Here is an 18389-nt window from a genome sequence, read left to right as displayed (position 1 = left end):
CCATCCGGTCTTCAAAACCTCCCATCTATCCCAACAACCGCTGAAACCGAAAACCTTCGACGTATCTTTCAAGATAATTCACTTTCTCACAGCTTTGTCGAAAGCATTTCCGCGATTGTCCGCACGCAACCCGGCGATCTAAATATTTACTAACCCGAGGCCTTTGACGAGGAATTCGAAGAGATTCTTCTTAAGTGGGTTGATAGAGTTATGACGGAATACAACGTTGGTATTTCGTCGGTTCGCGATGATTGGTCTAGCCAACAGGAGATCAAGATGAATATCACCATTGCCAATGAAGCTAATGGAAACGAAGGCACAGATGGCGCCGAAGCCACTAAAAAGGAAGAAGATGAAGAGAACACGATCTCCGAAGACAACGATTCCGAAGATGAATCCGACTCGTCCTCTATCGAGGACCACTTCGTGATTTAGGAGCACCCTTCGGTCGAAGCAGAACTCGCTTAGTACCAATAAGGCCCAGCAAGGTGGCCCCGAGGTATACATGAGCGCCGAGGGTGGTCCCACCAAGCCCCACGATATCGGGGCCGATCCCGATATCACATCGGCAAGGGAGGGCCTCATCAAGGGCATTCTAGAAGAAGCCCTGATGAGTACCACTCGCAAGCCGGGTCTTTGGTCCGACTCCGTTGAGAAGAAGTGGCAAAGGTCCTGCCGGCGCCACCTAGTCCCAAAGGGCTATTAGAGACAGCAGCCGAGGCTGCTTTTAGATCTTCGTTTCCTTCTTTTTTTCAACCATAATGACGACCGATAGGTCATATCACTTCACCCTCTCCAATACTGCGCGTTACTTGTTTCTATGTGCAAATCTAGTCTCACTATTAGAGACTATGTAGGTCTATAAATTTGTTTTATTAACAACGGATTTGATATTCTTCACATTCTAATCAAGTCCAGAGCGAGCACTTTTAACGAAGGTTAAAGTCAGCCAATGTGGTTTAAATTGGATGATGGCATAGGCATCATTCATTACCTTCGCAAAGGATATAACACTAAACCAAGCAGATTTCCATTCTGTAAGATCCCATAACCCCTGAACACCGAAACCAAGAACAGTACCTTCGTCGTTATCCCTACTTCCGGCCAGTCGATGGAGCAAGACCAGGCACACCGGCATCTGGGAAAGAAAGAAAAAGGTTAGTAAATCTGATGCAGCAATGTCCAACGAATGTATAGAAAAACTCACATCTCTGTTCTCTCTCCGTCTTGAAGAACAACTGCAAGAAAAACTCTTTGGTATCCTTATCATAATGCGTCCAAAACTTCCCGGGCGTCCTGTCCACCTCCCTCGCCTGCAACTTAAACCCCACGGTCTCGTACGGCTCGGCTGCTACCAACAAGTATTGAAAATCCTTATCCGGCGGCTGCTCAACCTTCTGTTCAAACGCGCTCATAAATCTGTACCGCGGATGAATCTCCGTCCCGATCTCCGGATACTGCAACTGGAACAACAACCCCTGCTGTCGCGTCACCGGATCTCTACATTTGGTGATTTTATACCCCGGTCGCCCAACCTTTAACAAATTCTTCTTCACAGCGATTTGCTGCCCAATCATACCAGCCGGCAAGTTCGTGATACGGTCGATATTCTTCCCCTCACGCTGTTCCTTGGCCGCACGACGAGAGAGGTTGGTTTGATGTTTCCGACCTTGGGTGTGAGCAAGGTAGGAGCCATCGTTTTGGTGGACGGTCAGACACAGACGACATTCGAAGGATCCGACGTGGTTTTTGAAGAAGTAAGGGTCCTTTTCGAGGTCGATTGTTTCTAGGGCGAGGCGACGAAGACGTTCGCGACGGTCAGCATTTGTGGCGGAGTGAGAGGCGACACCACCGCCACCGAATTTGGAGCCCTGAGGAAGAGATGAATCAGTATATAGAATATATCAAAGGATGGGTATAGAACTTACGACTCTGTTTTGTTGATCGAAACCACCCATTGTGCTTGATGATAAAGTATGACTGGAGAAGATGAAGATGTTTAAAAGGCAAAAGCCGAACAGTCGCGCGAGTTTAAACACCCCCAAGCACATGCCTTGGCGTTCAATTCCAACACCAGCTCCAACAACCTGTCTGCCTCTCTTCAATTCAACCACCATCACCATGAGTTGATTAACATCTTCCGATATTAACATCTTCCAAGTCAAGGGCGAGAAATTAGGTGTACGATATTACAAAAGAATGTCGAATATGTCATCTAACAATCCAGTATGAACACCAAAAGACGCGGTGGGACCGGTCTAACTATAATCCACATTTAAATTCCACATAAAATCCCGAAAAGAAGAAGTGACGCCGAACCCAACAATGACAACAGAACGCTCTCTAATCCCAAACCCATCTCTCGTCGCCATACTCCTCGTGATCCGGGATCCTGCAGGCGGTAATCTCGTCTTCCATTACCCGCCACAACCCCGCGCCGAAGCAGCGCATAACACTTCCTCCTGGAGAATCGGTGAAACGAACACCGATTGTACTTCCTCCAATTCCAGTTTTTCATCATCGTCAGACGACGATGACGAAGCTGATGATCGGAAGTCTAGGTCTACGGTTAGGCTTTATGGAGGTGGGATAGCGACTGAACGGTCGGTGGTTACTTCGCAGAGAAGTAGGAGTTATGACCAGCGATCTTCGAGGAGGAGAAGGGATTCGGATCATGAGTATGATGAAGAGGAAGATGATGATGATGAGGCTGGGGAAGCGGTCGGTGCGGAGTGGGAGCATGTGCTAGGGTTTAGACATGATGTGCTAGCGGGACTATTAAGTGTTCCCAGGACGCTGGCGAAGAGTAGATTCGAACTTTCCGTCGACCACTCTGTTTTCCTAGGGTATCCATGTTACAGTAGGGTCGATGGGACATGGCAGAGAAAAAAGAAGGATAGGAAACCAAAGAGCGAGGGCCCTAAAGGCGAGGAAGAGAAAGAAGTGCATACAAGCGATGCTGACAATGACGACGAAGACGCAAAGGGTAACGACGCCGACGACGAAGACCCGGATGACGTCGCACTCTCCCGTTCAAAGAGTCCAAATCCGCCGCCATCTGAACGGAAGAAGATAAAGCGAGAATCTCGCAAAGTTGATCCGACGCCGAGTAAACTTGCAATGTTCCACATTGTCTTCGTCATGAACCCGCCGCAGCTAGAGTACCACTCACGAATGCGTGATATGTACGATGTTGCAAAGCAATTCACCATGGCGCTGAAAACCCAACAGTCAGAGGACGATTACGTCGCCCGAGAAGCCGAACGGATCCTTGAAATCAGAGAACGTGGTGAGAAGCGCGGTGATTCAATGCATGAACTGTGGTCGAGAATCATCCGTGAGAGTACTCTTGCCGCCGCAATCGCTACTCTATACCAATCACTTTCTGCTTCCAAAATCGCCCACCTCAAAGTTAACGGCTTTGACTTTGCCCTCCAGATCCCGATCATGATGGAAACATCTATGCTTCCGTCCATATCAGAACCTCAACTACCCGGTATGCATCTCACGACCCTCCGAACTATAAGCGCCACCCCAACCGAAGACGAAGACGCCCTCATGACACCCCACTTCACCCTCCTCTTCCTCGAAGATGTAGACGACATCATCAAGGAAATCGTTCTAGACCAAGACCAATCTTCACTTAGCGCCTCCTTCGTCCAATTCATCCAAAACTGCCGTCCTATGGTTTCCTTCGCACAAATGCTCTCTCCGACATCGGATGCCAGCGCCCCTCATCCGGAAAACCCAGAATATCAGTACATAGAGTACTTTGCCCGCCATCTAATCTACTGGCGGAAAGCTCGTGCCATCATGCCACTCCACTATAGAAGATATTACATCGTCTCCCCGAATGCGGATATGAAACGATTGGTAACCCAATCCATTGTTTTTGCAAAATTATTCCCAGCACTACCTCCGCTGCCAAAGATGTTATCACTGTTGTCGGGGAAACCAAGGCCGTACTCTGCCTATATCCCATCAAAGGATCACAGACAGGCATACATGGACATGCTAGCATGGCTGATGCGTTACGGGTGGGTTACCAATCTACTTACTTTCGCATATCTCAAGATTCCCAAGGATATCAAAGTCGCAGTCCGAGAACGACAGAAAAGAGAACAAGCCGAAGCGGCAGTGGAGATGATACAAGCCGCTACCGTTGGTGCAGCCGCCGCAGTTTCCACAGTGAGTAATAACGGTAATAGTCCACGGATGATGAGCGCCAGCGTTGAAAAATCAATCGCAAACGGCACGGCAATACCTAACGCCGGTATCGAAGAAGAACCAAAAACCAGTGCCTCGGCGGGCGGAGACTCCAATATCCCAAACAGTCGGCCAAGAACCGGGTGGTCCGATGTTACAGACTCGTCCGCAACCGCTCCTTCAAGGTCTACCAACCCTACAACCAATACCCCCGGTACACCGTTCGAAAAGATGGAATCTTCAAGCGGACAGCTAGAAGACTCGATTCTGTGTGATCCGTCACGAGCAACTCCGCTGGAATCAGCATGGATTGAAAGGTTGACGGAAGGTCAACCACCGGATATTGTTGCATTGTTTGACCGTTTGGTGAAGTACCTTGACGGTCAACATGCTATCGAGTGTATTGCGCTCAGAGAAGCAATCTCAAAGAAGGAGTTGAAGAGGGTTCTGAACGCTATGGACCGGTATATCGTGTACGCTAGGCATTGGTAAAAGTTTTTCAGTTAAGTCTTTAGCCAGATCCAATAGCCGTGAACACCGTGATGAGAGTCTTGATGTTTATAATAACCAATGAAACTACTTATGTAATATAGTTGAATTGGGTCCAAGTTAGCGACAACAAGTGAATCTTTAGGTGTAATCATAACTCGAGATCAAGTAGCATGATATATATTCCCGATTAAGATCCGAAGCTTCGGAGTACGCATACGAGGAAGAAGATTGGATTGTAAAGGCTTTTTTTCCCTCTTCGATCTTCTCGCACAACCATGATGGTTGCGAGCTCATCTCATTGCATCGCATTGGTATTATGGCATCTTGTAAAGTAAACGTTCATACTCTTCGAGGTAGACGCATCATATCGAACGTCTTGAATCAAACCCTACTTCTTAACGACTTACGATACCAAGATTCATAAATCTTTAGTTTGAGATATACAACCAGATCTAAATCTTCGATCGTATGACATCACGATTATAACCGCATGCGACATCCTTGCCGGTCTATACCCAGCTTGGTAGGTGTCGTAAAACATAGACTACAACTTCACCGGTAGAAAAACCGGGTACATACGAAGTACCCGTGACTGAAACCTCCGGATATCGGACTAATGACGAAAAGTGAATGCCTGTTAGCGGTCAAAGATCCGACGGTTAGATCCGTGATATCGGCTTGCTGCATAATCGTTTGTTGGATTTTTTGCGACATGAGGTTGTAACTTTGGTGGTACTTGACACATAGGTATCAAAGTGTAAAACCGCCTTGTGATCAATCGATTATACCAGAGGCTTATCTATGTACTTTTTCTATTTCTACCATGATAGTAATTATGAAAACACAAAAAAGGAGGCTACTATGGTAGCCAAACGGCTCAAGCAGAGCCTGAAGCTTAACGGTCTGTAAGCTCGACCGGCTTCTAACAAAAGGTAAAAAAGGGATGGGGCTAACGCCTTCTGAAGCGAAAAAGAGAAAAAAAAGATATACGAGTAGGACAAATCACAGTCCCACTGTGGTAATCGGAGTGAAGAATAAGAAGTGGTTTTAACGATAAAAAACGAACTAAAAATTACTTTTCAGAGGGCGCGAGAATCCGCGAAGCAAGTCAGGAAAAAATGAAGACGTTTTTGCAAGTGCTATGTGCTAATGTGACAAGGACAAAGGGAATGCATAATAACGGGTGCTTGATGTATGCGGTGAGGTTCGTTGATAAAAACTTTCCAAGTAAGCAAAAGGTCGTGAAGAATCGGGGTCATGACACCAGAAAGCAATGATAATGGGTATCGAACGACAAGGAACCGAAATTGAAGGACAGAAAGAAATATCTGAAAAACAAAAAATAACAGAATGGAGACGAAAGAAGAAAAAAAATTTTAAAAAAATTAAAAATAGAAGAAAGTGTTTAGAAGCTCGTCGTTCCTTGAAGAACCATCAAGGCAACCTCCATTCGTCGACGAATTTCAGCTTTGTCAGCTGGCGTTCGTGCAATCTCCAGTTTGCAGCAAACCTTGCCCAACTGATCGCAAAGATTCTCCACCAATTCACGGTCCTGGATCGGTAGCTTCAAGGCAAGTTCGTCGTCCTCAGCTCCGATGATAGAATTGGTGGCTGACTTGGCCCTCGACGTGGCTGCTGGGATGCAAAGCAGTGGGTCCATTTGAGTCAGAGACTCCTGGGTCAATGGCAAGGCTACACCTCCTCCGACTTTGCCTCGACTCGGCACGTAGACTCCTTCGTCGGATCCCTGTGGCGTGGAAGGTCCGGAGTGATATCCATCGTCGTGAGGGCTTGTATCTCCGGGCTCTACACACTCGCGAGCCGACTCATCCATAACGGCCCTCAACGGCGAAGCCTTAGTCGCGCTCAAATTTCGTCGATGGTGTGGCCGTTGGCTCAGCGGAGTAACAAGAGTTGGTTCATCGTAGTCCTCCACCGCAGTCTCGAAACTAGCAACAGACGAAGCGCTGTTATTCCTTTGGAACTCTCTCGGCGGTCGTTGTAACGGCAACACGGGCGTGTTGGTCCCGCTGGATCCGCTGGATCCGGAACTGCTGGTAGTTCTGTACTCCCGAACCCTATTTCGTCGTGGGCTATTGATCAAGGATAGGGTTTCTTCGCCAGGGGCTGAGAAGGCACTGTCGTAGCCTAATTCTTCGTACGACATAACTTTACGAATTGGTGGATACGGCTTTGGTGTTCCCGCTCTGCTCCCTTCTTCGGACCCGAAATCTGAGGTTTCATCGTACGCCGTATGGAAGCTGATGGGGCTCAACATGTCGCTTGGGGTCGGGGTAGCCGGTTCCGGTTCCGGTTCGGGCTGTTGGTCAGGCTCGGGCTGGTGGAAAACGTTATTCAATGGCGTCCTAAGGTTGTTCATACTACGTCGGCGAAGGGATTCCCTGCGGGTTTTCTCCGTGAGCTTTGTCAACCGCCCTTTCAGTGAGTTCATCTGATCCTCCAACTCCTTCACTTGCGTAGCACTAGCGCGCGATGAAGATCGGGAACGATCGGACATGGCAGAGTTGGCACGGAAGGTGGCGTAAGCGTCAGCGTACTGGTCGGAGACACTGGATGTCATCGTCGAGTTACTATCTTTGCGACGATGAGCTCCCTGGTATCGCCAACTAGCACTGTCGCTAACGGTGCGGTTGTGAAAGTTAAGGGAGAGCGGTATCCGACCAAGGGTTTTAATACCAGAAGGCTGGATGTCGTTACTCGAGACGGGAGGACTGGGTTTGAACGTCGGGCTGGTTTTGAAAGTCGGGCTGGATCTTAGGGTGGGACTCGCGGTTGGCGGTGGGCTGAGCAGGGTATCTCTGGCTTTGGCGATGTTGCTCTCGAAGGCCTATTTTCGAACGTTAGGATGGATTCACAGTCATCACACCTGTTTGGAATTGGTAGCCCTACAAAAAGTTTCTGCTTGACACCAGCGAATGCACGCTCTGCGCGCTTCATATCCTTTGATCCTTCTCCCTCGCTGTCCGTTTCGTCAAAAATGCTTCCTTCGACAACAGACTCGGCATCGTCGTCCAAAAATCGAAACTTATATCCATCAATGGTCGCTTGCGAGGTGTCGGACCCGTCGGAAGCAACCGAAACTTCGGACAGGATCGACAACGGTCGGTTGGACCGTATACTCGAAGAAAGATCCATCGTCGGTGTCATCGGCGAAGCCTCCAAAATATCCGGTAGAACAGGTTGTACCCGTAATGTAGAATTGCTCGGTTTCTTAGAAAGTTTTCTCTGTGCGAACATGGCAGCGCTGGCGCTTGTGGGCTGGGCTGTTGTCGAGGACTGTGTGGGTGTTAAACTGCCTGATCCGGAGCCATTAGAATTGGATGAGCGATCCGAAAGGGCAGGAGACGGGAGAGATGGAGAAACAGTTGTGCGAGGATAGGAGAGAGAGGTTGTTGTTGTTGAGGTCGGTTCGGCAGAGTATGTGGTGTAGAGGGAGTAGTGAGATGATGAAGCAAGGAGAGCCGGAGCCATTGTGATAGTGAGAAGGACCCTGCGGATCAATCAATTGAGTGGACCTGCCTGCCTTGATCACGTTGGGAGGTTCCACTGAAAGGATCGATGGTTGATCCTCCAATCAAAAGGGTCGTTATATAACGATAACAACTAACGTCGCCGGTCTCAGGGGGTGCTGGTCCCAATGTCAAGCCAAAGACCTCTTTTAAAGGCTTCCGCCGCCAGATACAGGAATAGCCGCAGCTGTCCGTTGGATCGCAAATCTGCTGCCTTCGGGATGATGCATGTTAGCTTTTGAGATTTCTTTTCCCTTCCTTCCTTTCCCCCTTTGGTTTATGAATTTTCTTATTTCAGTTTTGTCATGCGAATCTCGATGCTTGATCCTGGACAGGACTTCTCGCCAAGAGACAAAAGCCGCAGAGAGAAGAGTGAGAGCAGCAGGGGATAGGCAAGTTTAGCCCCTTTAGAAGAGAGAAAAGGCACTTACTCAAAGCAAGGTTTTGGTTTAGAATGGACGAAAAATAAAATTCGTAAAATAGAAAAACGTTCGATGCCCTCGTTCCCCAGTCGAAAGGTTTGAAAAGAGAGAGAGGACCTGTCTTGGATTCCAACGCTGGGTCGAATACGGTGCGACTCGAAGGGAGGGGATGGGATGGGATGAGAGGGGGCGAGCTAGTTTAAACCAACTAACAAGCAACCTAGCGGGCGACCAAAGCTTTGAATCAAAACCTTAAACCTTAAGAATTGAAATGTGAAGGAGGTCGTGAACGGGAACTCGAATTGGTTGAATTCCGGGCGAGAGAGGGACTATTTCGAAGTCGTCTTCTATCTAACAAGTAGTTGCTAAACAGCTGATGGTGAAGATGATGGATGATAGATGGGAGGCTGGATATCGTTGGATGTCGGTCGCGTTGTCGAGTTGGTGTTGGTTTGTCCGCCAGAAACAATTGCAAGAACAAGAAACACACGCACGAGATCAGCCCGGAGAATACTCTGGATATGTATCTCAAGTAACCTTCCGTTCCTCTGCTATTGATATTTTATTCCCGTCCAGTCGATATTATAGCTCTTTGACGCCCGTTACAGTACCAACCAACAGTAGCTCCGAGTTATTTTTGTTCCCTTCGAGAAAAGTAGAGGGTTGGCGAGAAAAAGGCGAAAAAAGGACCGCTGGGCGGTTCAGCTAAGCATTCGATTCGTCCCAGGCCCTCGCTCTTCTTGCCAAACCAGGTCGTCCCTTTTTTTTTTTTTTTTTTTTTTTTAGTCGTTATCGTCGCTAAAAATTGATGGTGCCCTTCCCAAACCCCGTTTAGACTCGGGTTGAAGAAAAAATGAGCTATTTGCCGTCCAATCTATTCGTCGAAACCAGCCTTGGAGAGGAAAAGAGCAGAGTATGTTATTGACGATATATTTACAGCTAGTCGGAGAAACATACAAAGACAAAAGGAAAGACGAAGAGAAAGAAAGAGATGACGAAGGAAAGCCTCTTTCTTCCAGGGATACCTGGGGTGGGGGAGGTCAAATGCTTAAATGAGCCGGGCTGGGAGTGAGATCGCAAGAGAGGAAGAAGAAAGAGGACGAGGGGGTATGTATAAGAGGAGAAGAGATGCGATGTGCCACAGCTCAATCAAGACTGGGAAGTTCGAAGCCCGTTCACTTATCACAATCCTCGAACCACGCATGCAGCTACGCGCAGGCTGCTAAACTGTTCCTGACATGCACATCATCCGCACCGCACACGCACGTACTCCATGCCCAGCCAGCCGTGTGTGCAGTGTCTTTCGTTCGTTGGCTCGTTCGTTTCATTCTCCTCTTCACGGAGCCTGCATCTCGCCCCGGAGGGTTAGCTGAGGCTGCATGAGACATCGGCCTGGGGCAGGGTAGATGCCCATGGCTTGTCCATGTCCATCTCTGTCCCTCTCAGGAAGTAATCATGAGAGTCCTTTCTTCTCTTGTTTTGCTTGAGCCTGCTCGGCCCCGTCGCCTCCCTCAGAGATAAAACGGTCTTGGAGGTCAATCCTACGATATAAAATTAAACATATCGGATTCCCATCAAAGACATTTTATCGATGTTGGATGTCACGGAACACACTTACACATCGTAACATATCCACTTCGGGAGCTTTGTACTCGAAACCATACTAAAAGGGAAAGGGAAAGGGAAAGGGAAAGGGAGGGTTTCCCTTTACCCGTAATGAATATCTCGAACGAACAAGTCGAAGAAAACAAAGAAGCATGGAGGGAATCCAACTCGCATAACCGACGTGGATCGATCGTACTTTCCCCTCCCGGCTATTTTTTTATAATTCTTGCATTGGGATAATTCCAACCTCATTCGTACCCAGCCCTGGATTATCTAACCTTCACCACCACCATGCATTTTGCATTTTGCATATATTCACAATTTCGAATCCGCCAAATTACTTCACAAAATGAGTAGTAGATAATAGGTAGAACAAAAAAGTCAGAGGAAAGAAAAGAAAGAAGAAAAAAAAGTTGCGTAATATCCAGGCCCCATCCGACTAGACCTTCTCGAAAAGTTCACCACCGGGATCCCCCTCCGGACCTTCTTCCTCTGATATATCCAACCCGGCCCATTGGAATAGCCCGCCTGTCATGCCCTGAAACACGCGAGCTGCCTTAAGCCTTGGTAACAGAACAGACCGCTCGAATTGATGAAAAAACCCAACCCAACCTCATAGGTGGTTTCCCTCGTGGCAAGCATATCCCTTGGACCAGAATTTAATCCCTCGTCAAATCTTAGCTTCCGTTTAACTGACATTGAAAGAGAGAAAGAGAAAACGAAGCATTCCCGGCGATATTCATACCAGGAAAACTTGCGAAACGGATTAGTAAACCTGTTGAAGTATGATAGAGAAAAAAGTTTTTATGCAGCTTCCTTCCTATCACAGGTCTTTCACCCATCAACACCATCATATGCATACATTTCGATAATTCACATTCACGCCGACGACGCTTTTACAACCAACGTTAAGTGTCCGCATGGCATATAGCAAGTTCCCGTCCTAATTATCCCCCCCCGGCAGTTGGATGGTGAGTGAAGGACACAAAAGCCCGACGGGGTTTCTACTACCAACAAACCAAATTTCCCTTCCAGCCGTTCCCGCCCCGAAAAGCAGTTAGGTCCCACCATATTGTTGATGGAAACTTTCTTAGACTTCTTTGTAATCTTTCCTATTAACATCCAACAGGTAACTAAATCAGAAAAAAAATAAATAAAAATTTAAACTTCAATCCCGTGCGCACATGATAATAGGTAATTCAGCTACAATAATGTGATAGTTAGCAGAAAGAAAAAAAAAAAAAAAAAAAAAAAAAAAAAAAAATTTCTGCAGGAACAAAGGCCAGCAGGCGATCAAAATCCCAGCCGCCAATAGTGCCGTTTCAAGATTCCTGCATCTCCATGGGATATAAACTTATAAGACCCACATCAACTTGTCATCCTCCGTCCCCAGAGCAGGAGGCGCACCTCCCCGGAGCCACCTGGGGAGGGAGGAGCCAAAAACGCATAAACACAATACAATTGTATGTTAACATCAATGAAAAAGAATCCCAGGATGGATGTATACGCCATGATATCCGATAGCTTTAGGCGGTTACAGAGTCCTCCTTCCCTTCTGAATACTTACGAGAAACATCAGTAATTACGAGAAAATAATAAGTTTTCAAATCACATTTTCTAAAACCGCAGTTCACACACAGCCTGAATATATTATTATCTAAATTTCACAAAAACACCAGGTTTCTCGGATTCACTGCCATGTCAAGTTTAGATAGCAACGGACAGCGCATTTATCACATCGCAGGTTTCGGATTCTCAGGTGAGCCGCTTGTCCTTTTACATAAATTCAGCCACCTAAGACTTATTTCTGATTCCCCAGACTTGGCTTTCACCCTCCTCACGAATCCCAATCCAAAAAAAGTTTAGGAAGAAAACCGGGACGGTCTTCAATTATCGCCAACCGCGATTCGGCAACAAAACGCCACAAGAACCAGTCATGCATATATGTGGTGGAGAGATCCAAACAAAAAAAAGCTTCAAACCGAATAAGGATGATGAGGCCGAAAGTACACGTATAAAAAACAATAAGAAGTTCATAAGCAGTTAGGACAACTAAGCTATCTAGGATAGTTGAGAAGTCTAGAAAGCCACCTAAGATCCACGCAATTGGGCGTTTTTAATGCTACCGACGGCACCGGGTCTTTCTACCCTTCATGATTCGGTGTATTCGCGAGCTGGAGTGAAGGTGAAGGCAAAGCGATACGCAGTAAGGGAATATCGGAATAAATAGACTGGAAACTCTTTTCCCGAGAGCCCCGTCTTTGCGCTGACTGTTTCTTCATCATCTGAACATGTAATGAACACGAGAAAGAAAAAAAAAGAAATGATTAGGAATTCGAGGGTCTCCAAAAAGTCCTAAACCCTTTAAAACGGTATACCCAAGCTTCCAAAGCATCGATTCCATCTGCACGCTGCCTCTTCTGAGCTTCCCTCTCGTCTACTGAAATCCTTAGATGCAATGCGCTCTTCCGGCGCCGGAGAGATAACCGATCCGGTTCCCTCTTCTTTTGCTCGAAAACACTAGTGACGATCCAGGTATACCAAACCGATACCGATAAATCTGTTCTTAAAATATCATGGATTCTTTTTTTTTTTTTCGAAGCTCGCTTGTTTCCGAACGTCTTTGGGTCGAACTTAAGCGGACCCCGTTCAGGATATTAGATAGCTCGAGTATCAACATTAGCTGGTCTCTGATAAATCCTATCGGCGTTGTCGATCCTTTTTTTAAAAAAAATCTACAGGGTTTCGTAAAGCAAATAAAAAAGCGATACACCGGGGAACGAGATGCTATACGTAGCACACCCCATGGGGCATCACCGGTGATGCCTCCATAGGAGTATTGCATAAGATCTCGCGAATCGAATCGATGGATTCGAATTCTAGCAATCAATCAGCCCCTGCAAACACGGAATCTATTCCCAAACTGCATAGTCCCTCTGATATAATTTACAACATTATATATGCAAGAGAACAAGAGGGCAAACCGAACCCCTCCCCTTCAAACGTCAACCGCAAACAATATCATCGCCGATATAAACAGCCCTCTAGCTTACTTGCGTATATACTCGATTAACACATCAACGGGTACAGCGAGTTTCAACAAGTCCACAAGTCCCATTGCGGTGCAGATATGACAATCAATAACCCAAACCTCAGCCTCCCATCATAATTAGAACATGATCCTGTTTCATAGTACAGGGATCGCTTCCACGTCCGTTGGGTATTCAATATCCAAACGACCGTGTACTTGAAAAAATACAGGAATCCCAATACCTTAATTCCTATTCCTCTTCATGCAAATCCAAACATAACCTATATACTCCAATTCCGTAACACACGCACATACCTCGGCCATCCTCGGAGATGGCGATTCGAAAATTTTCCGCGGGGTCAAAAGAACTCCGGGTTTACATTTTATATCAAAAGATAGTTACTCCGTACATCCCAAGGTATTGGTTCCTGGAAACACCCCGTTCTAGAGCCCTATGCATATCGAACGAAATGCAACCGTCAAAAAGAAAGGAAATCCTTTGATTCCCGGGAACAATGGAATTTCGACAAGGACTTGGGTACCCTGGCGAGAACGTACCAAAAGTCCACAGTGCTTCGATATGTACGATGCGGATGCAAACATTTTTGAAATTAAATGATAAAAATCCCTTTGAAATTTTTATAACGAACAATTTCCTTGGTAATGATGATGCTGATAAAAACCCGGCTACGCTAGACGTTTACCACCCCTCATGTAATGAATGCTAAAACAACAGTACCTAAGAAAAGATGCTGATGCGAAAGAGAAAGAAGGATACTGAAGTGAGGGTAACGGAATGAATCTCTGCAACCAAGGACCCGAACAATCTGACCCCACAGTCGCGATGCAGTAATAAAAAAAGCTAATCACACCCATCTACGCTAGGTAGCCCCCCCATATATGCTTAAACAGTTTGTTGGGTATTTCTTTGTGTGTAAAATAATAAAAAAAGTCCCCCCTCACTCATCCTCCTGACAAAACCGACAGTAAAAATTACTACACCGCTCATCACTCGCCGCCTCAGCATTAGTTCTAAACGGACACTGATGTCCATAATAACACTTCTCGTCTTCACAAAACCCCCTCTTCTTAAACTGCTGACAAGGCTTGCTTCGTTCGATGATATACTTCAACGTCTTTACATCTTCCGGGTTCAACTTGTATTTATGAGAATAAGAACACGGTTGACCGTAACATGCCCCGCGGAGGTAAAAGTTGTTGCAGGCCCTTGGATTTAGGTTTTTGATGTAGTTGACCCTTTCGGCGTCGGCGGAGGGGACCATGCTGTGTTGGATTCCTCGCGGGTGGTTGGTGTTAGAGGTTGAGGTTCCGGATCCTGAGATGGTGATTGTCTTCGATGCCTCGAGAACGGGACTGGAGTTGTACTGAATGCTCGTCGGACGGATCAATCCCGGCGGTGCAGAAATCGCAGCAGAAGCATACGAGAACTTCTGAGGGGTGTCATAGGTAACCGACCCCCCGGCGCTACCGTTCGCATATCCATTCGAGCTGCTGGCGGTCGGTGTCAGGGCCGCAGGGGCCGAGATGGGTGAACCGTTGGTAATCTCGCTTTGTGAGTCTTTGGAGAAGAGGTCGTGGAGTTTTTGACTGGGGAGGTTCATAGATGCGATTTCACGGGCCATGGGTGGGCCTTCGAGGAGCCAGATTGGATGATTCGGGTTGGTGGCGGTACATGTCTTCAAGAATGGGGCATATCCGTTATCGTGACCGCCTCCGAAGAGGATTAGACGGCAACGTGGGTCTTTCAAATGGAACGAAAATTCTCCTGAACAAAATCCCCGATAATATATTAGTCAACCATCACGGGTGGGATGATGCCGGGTAAGGATGGTAAATACCTCGGATCTTCGAATCGGCCATCTCCTTCCCATAACCAACGTCAATAAAATTAACATGTTCGAGTCGTTGAGTAAATCCCATGAAAAACTGCTGTAAATCGCCTTGTTTGAGTACGTTGGATTTGACTAAAATCTTGGATAAGCCATCCAGGTTGGCGAATACGAGAGCTCTGATTTCAAAATCTCCTTTGATACACAAGTCATCACGATTGGAGCGGACGAGGTCGCGAATTTCCGAGAGTAGTTGCTCTGCGGCTTCACTTCCGCCTTCTTTTTTCTTCTTCAATAAATCTAGATGGAACTTTAACAAGCCGTCAGCTCGGTGGCTCTCTTGCAAGAACGAGAGCATACGGGAAGGAGCTTACCCACATCCCATCTCCATCGATTAACACTTGAATATAAGGATAAGAATTCTAACAACATCCGGTCAGCTCCAAATTCCTTCCTCTTTCGAAGAAGATGTAAATCACGAACTAGCTTATCTTCGGCATCCCCAAATTGGGCTTTAAGATCCCTGATCTCTTTCTGCGAAAGACGGGCATAACTCTTTTCCCTCTCAAGGTCATCTTCAAATCGTTCGAGTAATCCCGATAACCGTTCGTTTTGTTGTAAAAGTTCCTAACATCCGAAGAAGGTAGGTATCTGTTAGCCTTGTAAGGTTCCACTAGCTAATTTCTTTCTTTCTTTTTTTTTTAGAAGAGTTTCTACCACGACATCCCCACGTGCGAGGACAAATCAACAACGGGAAGTCACGCGAGCAGTTGTGTGAAACAACGAGGGAGAAAATATAATATATCCAACATACCATTATCAAGTCATCTTTTTTCCTTTCCGTTTCAGTTAACTCCCCAAAGCGACTTTTGTAAGCCTCCAGCAAAGCAGCGTTGGAAATCCCATGGACTCCATCACCATTCGACATTGTCGCCATCATGCTAAATTTCTTGAGCGGGTCGTTTTTAACCCCAAAGCTTCCTCGGCGAGAAAAGAAAAAAAGTCGAAAAAAAGGGTTTCCTATCCTCCCTAGTCGGTAATTAAAAACGATCCGGGTGTTTTGTATCGATGGAAGGGAAGGCTGTCGATGGGGCGAGAATCGAAAGAAGAGAATCAGGTATGTGCTAACTAGTCCTTCTCGCGGCTGCAGGGTTTGTCGTTCGTATCGAAAGTCGCTTTGTTTGTTTCGGAACGTCGAGCTTGAGCTCGATCAGGGTACCACGTACTTCGAGTCGCTTGGAGTACTGCGTACTAGTATGGTACTGTCGGGACGGAGAGGTTTCTAACAATACCGGCAATGAAATATTGAAGAATAAAAGGACCACGTGTGTGGGTAAATGTGGGGTCGGAGTCCGGTTAGCTTGATGATATCCTATCGATTCGTCAGTTCGTTTAGCTCTCGATTCCATTCGATCGTGCTGTCAAAGGCTAACTATAGTCTGGAATATAGCACAGCATACGGTACCACAAATCAGAGCAAAGGTGCACATACCACCTAACAGAGCCCTGCTAGGATCAGAAGCCTCACCATGCAGCCGGCACGCCAGCCACCCTTAATAGAAGTGAAGCTATTAGGTTTACTTGATCAAGTTAACCCCGGATTTTTGTTTCGACCGCCCAAACCCCAGAGCAAAAAAGGATAGGTAGCAGCAAGGATGAACGATGGAAGTAAAGAATGGGAAGAAAAGCCACTGGAGAGAGAGAAGGGGCAGAGAGAGGAAAGGGAGAGAGGGCTGGTGCAGATTATATAATACCATGGCTGGTTAGAATATATCGAAGGGGCGATATCCTGCCTGCTCTGGATCGATTCAGGCCCAACACCAATCTTGTTATTTTAAAGTGCTTCAGCCTCGCATTGGCCTTTCCGTACCGACATAAATATAGCTTGTGAGATCCCACGGCCCGAGATCTCTTTTTCTTTTCTTCTTTTCTTTTATATTTTATTTTCCTTGTGTAACTGCTATGACATGGTATGATACGACAATACACAGAAGGCTCGACAAGTATCGTACTTACCCATCAGGCTATCGATATTGGAAACTTATATATAGTGTGCTTCGCGGTCTGGATGGCGGGGGACGGCACAAGCCATACGTGTCGTTGCATCTCCGCGAGCCCAACTTTTTTGGTAAAAAAGTAGAAATTTCGGGGATATCCATCCAATCCTGCTTCCATCATCTTCCCCTCACCTGGCCTCGTTCTTACTTATTCACCGCCAAGCTCTCCGGTCGACGATCGCATGATTCCAATCTTTGCTTTGTTTTTCCGTATAAACGGTCGAGACCGCCAACTGGCGAAGGGAATAGTCGAGTCCACCAACATCTTCGACATACTGTAACATCGCATCACATGCACACGGCGCCAAAAAGTAAATGTTATAAAAGGTGACCCTGTCGGATTCCGGCGTTTATACAAAGAGGACTATTTACGGCACGGCTGTTTCTCGTCTTGTCCTTCTTTCCAAGACCTTCTCGAAAAGAAAAAAAAGGTAACGACCTAGCCAATCAGCCCCGAAGCATGAGTGGTATCCGACTTGCAAATATTAAAAAAGCACGTCCGTGGTACGGATGGAAGCACAAATGCCATGCATTCCGCGTTACCGGGTACGTATCCCACCTATCACCACCTGGCACAGCTTGCCGGGACCAGCGTCAGCATATTTCCGGCGCATCGGACTTGATTGATCCCTGTGACGCAGTGCGCGTAGACTCTACTCGACTCGTACCTCGATCATAGATGTAATAAACTACTAGTGGTTGTGAGTGGGTGTGTATAATTGTTTCAAACAATATATAGTGGCAGAGGCACAGTAACAGCATCATATCGGTTATCAGTTATCGGTATCAATATCAGTAGCAGTCGCAGCGGCAACATGTTCTATCCCACGGTGCAGTTAAAAACAAAGCAGAAGCAGAAGTTAAAAAAAAAAAGACATGATTCCTCTCCGATGACTCCCTTAATGATGAAAAAAAAAAAAAGCTGTACGCACGAGTTGTTAGCTTACAAGCGCGGTGCCGCCGACAAAAAAAAAAAAAAAGAGGCGGTGAATGCAAAATAGCTAGGGAGGGGAGGTTGCGGAGGCGATGCGCCAGGGCGCTCCGAGAATAATCAAAGGGAGGAAAAGAAAAACTTATTTTTTTGAAAACAGAGCTTAAGGGTACAATGCGAAAGGTATTTTAGTAAGCGTGGAACGTGCAGGTACAGAAAGACAATATTTCATCCGTGTAATAAACCCATGAGTATCATAATGGAA

The 18389-nt window shown here is 46.6% G+C and overlaps 5 protein-coding genes across 5 annotated transcripts; 2 read left to right on the top strand and 3 right to left on the bottom strand.

The window, feature by feature from the left end:
- Positions 1–210: 210 nt before the first annotated feature.
- DFL_006082 (uncharacterized protein) lies at positions 211–706 on the top strand (the record flags this gene model as incomplete). Its single annotated transcript, XM_067635444.1, has 2 exons — positions 211–426; positions 485–706. 2 exons carry the CDS (start codon positions 211–213, stop codon positions 704–706), a joined length of 438 nt encoding a protein of 145 aa, XP_067489874.1.
- Positions 707–904: 198 nt separating this feature from the next.
- DFL_006081 (uncharacterized protein) lies at positions 905–1958 on the bottom strand (the record flags this gene model as incomplete). Its single annotated transcript, XM_067635443.1, has 5 exons — positions 905–926; positions 995–1054; positions 1099–1138; positions 1208–1871; positions 1929–1958. The coding sequence occupies 5 exons, from the start codon at positions 1956–1958 to the stop codon at positions 905–907; spliced, it is 816 nt and encodes a 271-aa protein (XP_067489873.1).
- A 367-nt stretch (positions 1959–2325) lies between these two features.
- Positions 2326–4698, top strand: DFL_006080 (uncharacterized protein; the record flags this gene model as incomplete). The annotated part of the gene is made up of 1 exon (XM_067635442.1): positions 2326–4698. One exon carries the CDS (start codon positions 2326–2328, stop codon positions 4696–4698), a length of 2373 nt encoding a protein of 790 aa, XP_067489872.1.
- A 1405-nt stretch (positions 4699–6103) lies between these two features.
- Positions 6104–8190, bottom strand: DFL_006079 (uncharacterized protein; the record flags this gene model as incomplete). Its single annotated transcript, XM_067635440.1, has 2 exons — positions 6104–7546; positions 7609–8190. The coding sequence occupies 2 exons, from the start codon at positions 8188–8190 to the stop codon at positions 6104–6106; spliced, it is 2025 nt and encodes a 674-aa protein (XP_067489871.1).
- Positions 8191–14245: 6055 nt separating this feature from the next.
- On the bottom strand, positions 14246–16064 carry DFL_006078 (uncharacterized protein; the record flags this gene model as incomplete). The annotated part of the gene is made up of 5 exons (XM_067635439.1): positions 14246–15072; positions 15146–15446; positions 15511–15558; positions 15620–15763; positions 15951–16064. 5 exons carry the CDS (start codon positions 16062–16064, stop codon positions 14246–14248), a joined length of 1434 nt encoding a protein of 477 aa, XP_067489870.1.
- Positions 16065–18389: the final 2325 nt, after the last annotated feature.

Source organism: Arthrobotrys flagrans (assembly GCF_004000055.1).
Source record: "Arthrobotrys flagrans strain CBS H-5679 chromosome Unknown unitig_9, whole genome shotgun sequence".
In the NCBI taxonomy this organism is placed as follows: domain Eukaryota; kingdom Fungi; phylum Ascomycota; class Orbiliomycetes; order Orbiliales; family Orbiliaceae; genus Arthrobotrys; species Arthrobotrys flagrans.
The sequence above is the reverse complement of the archived record's forward strand: the minus strand, read 5'-3'. Positions and strand labels throughout refer to the sequence as shown.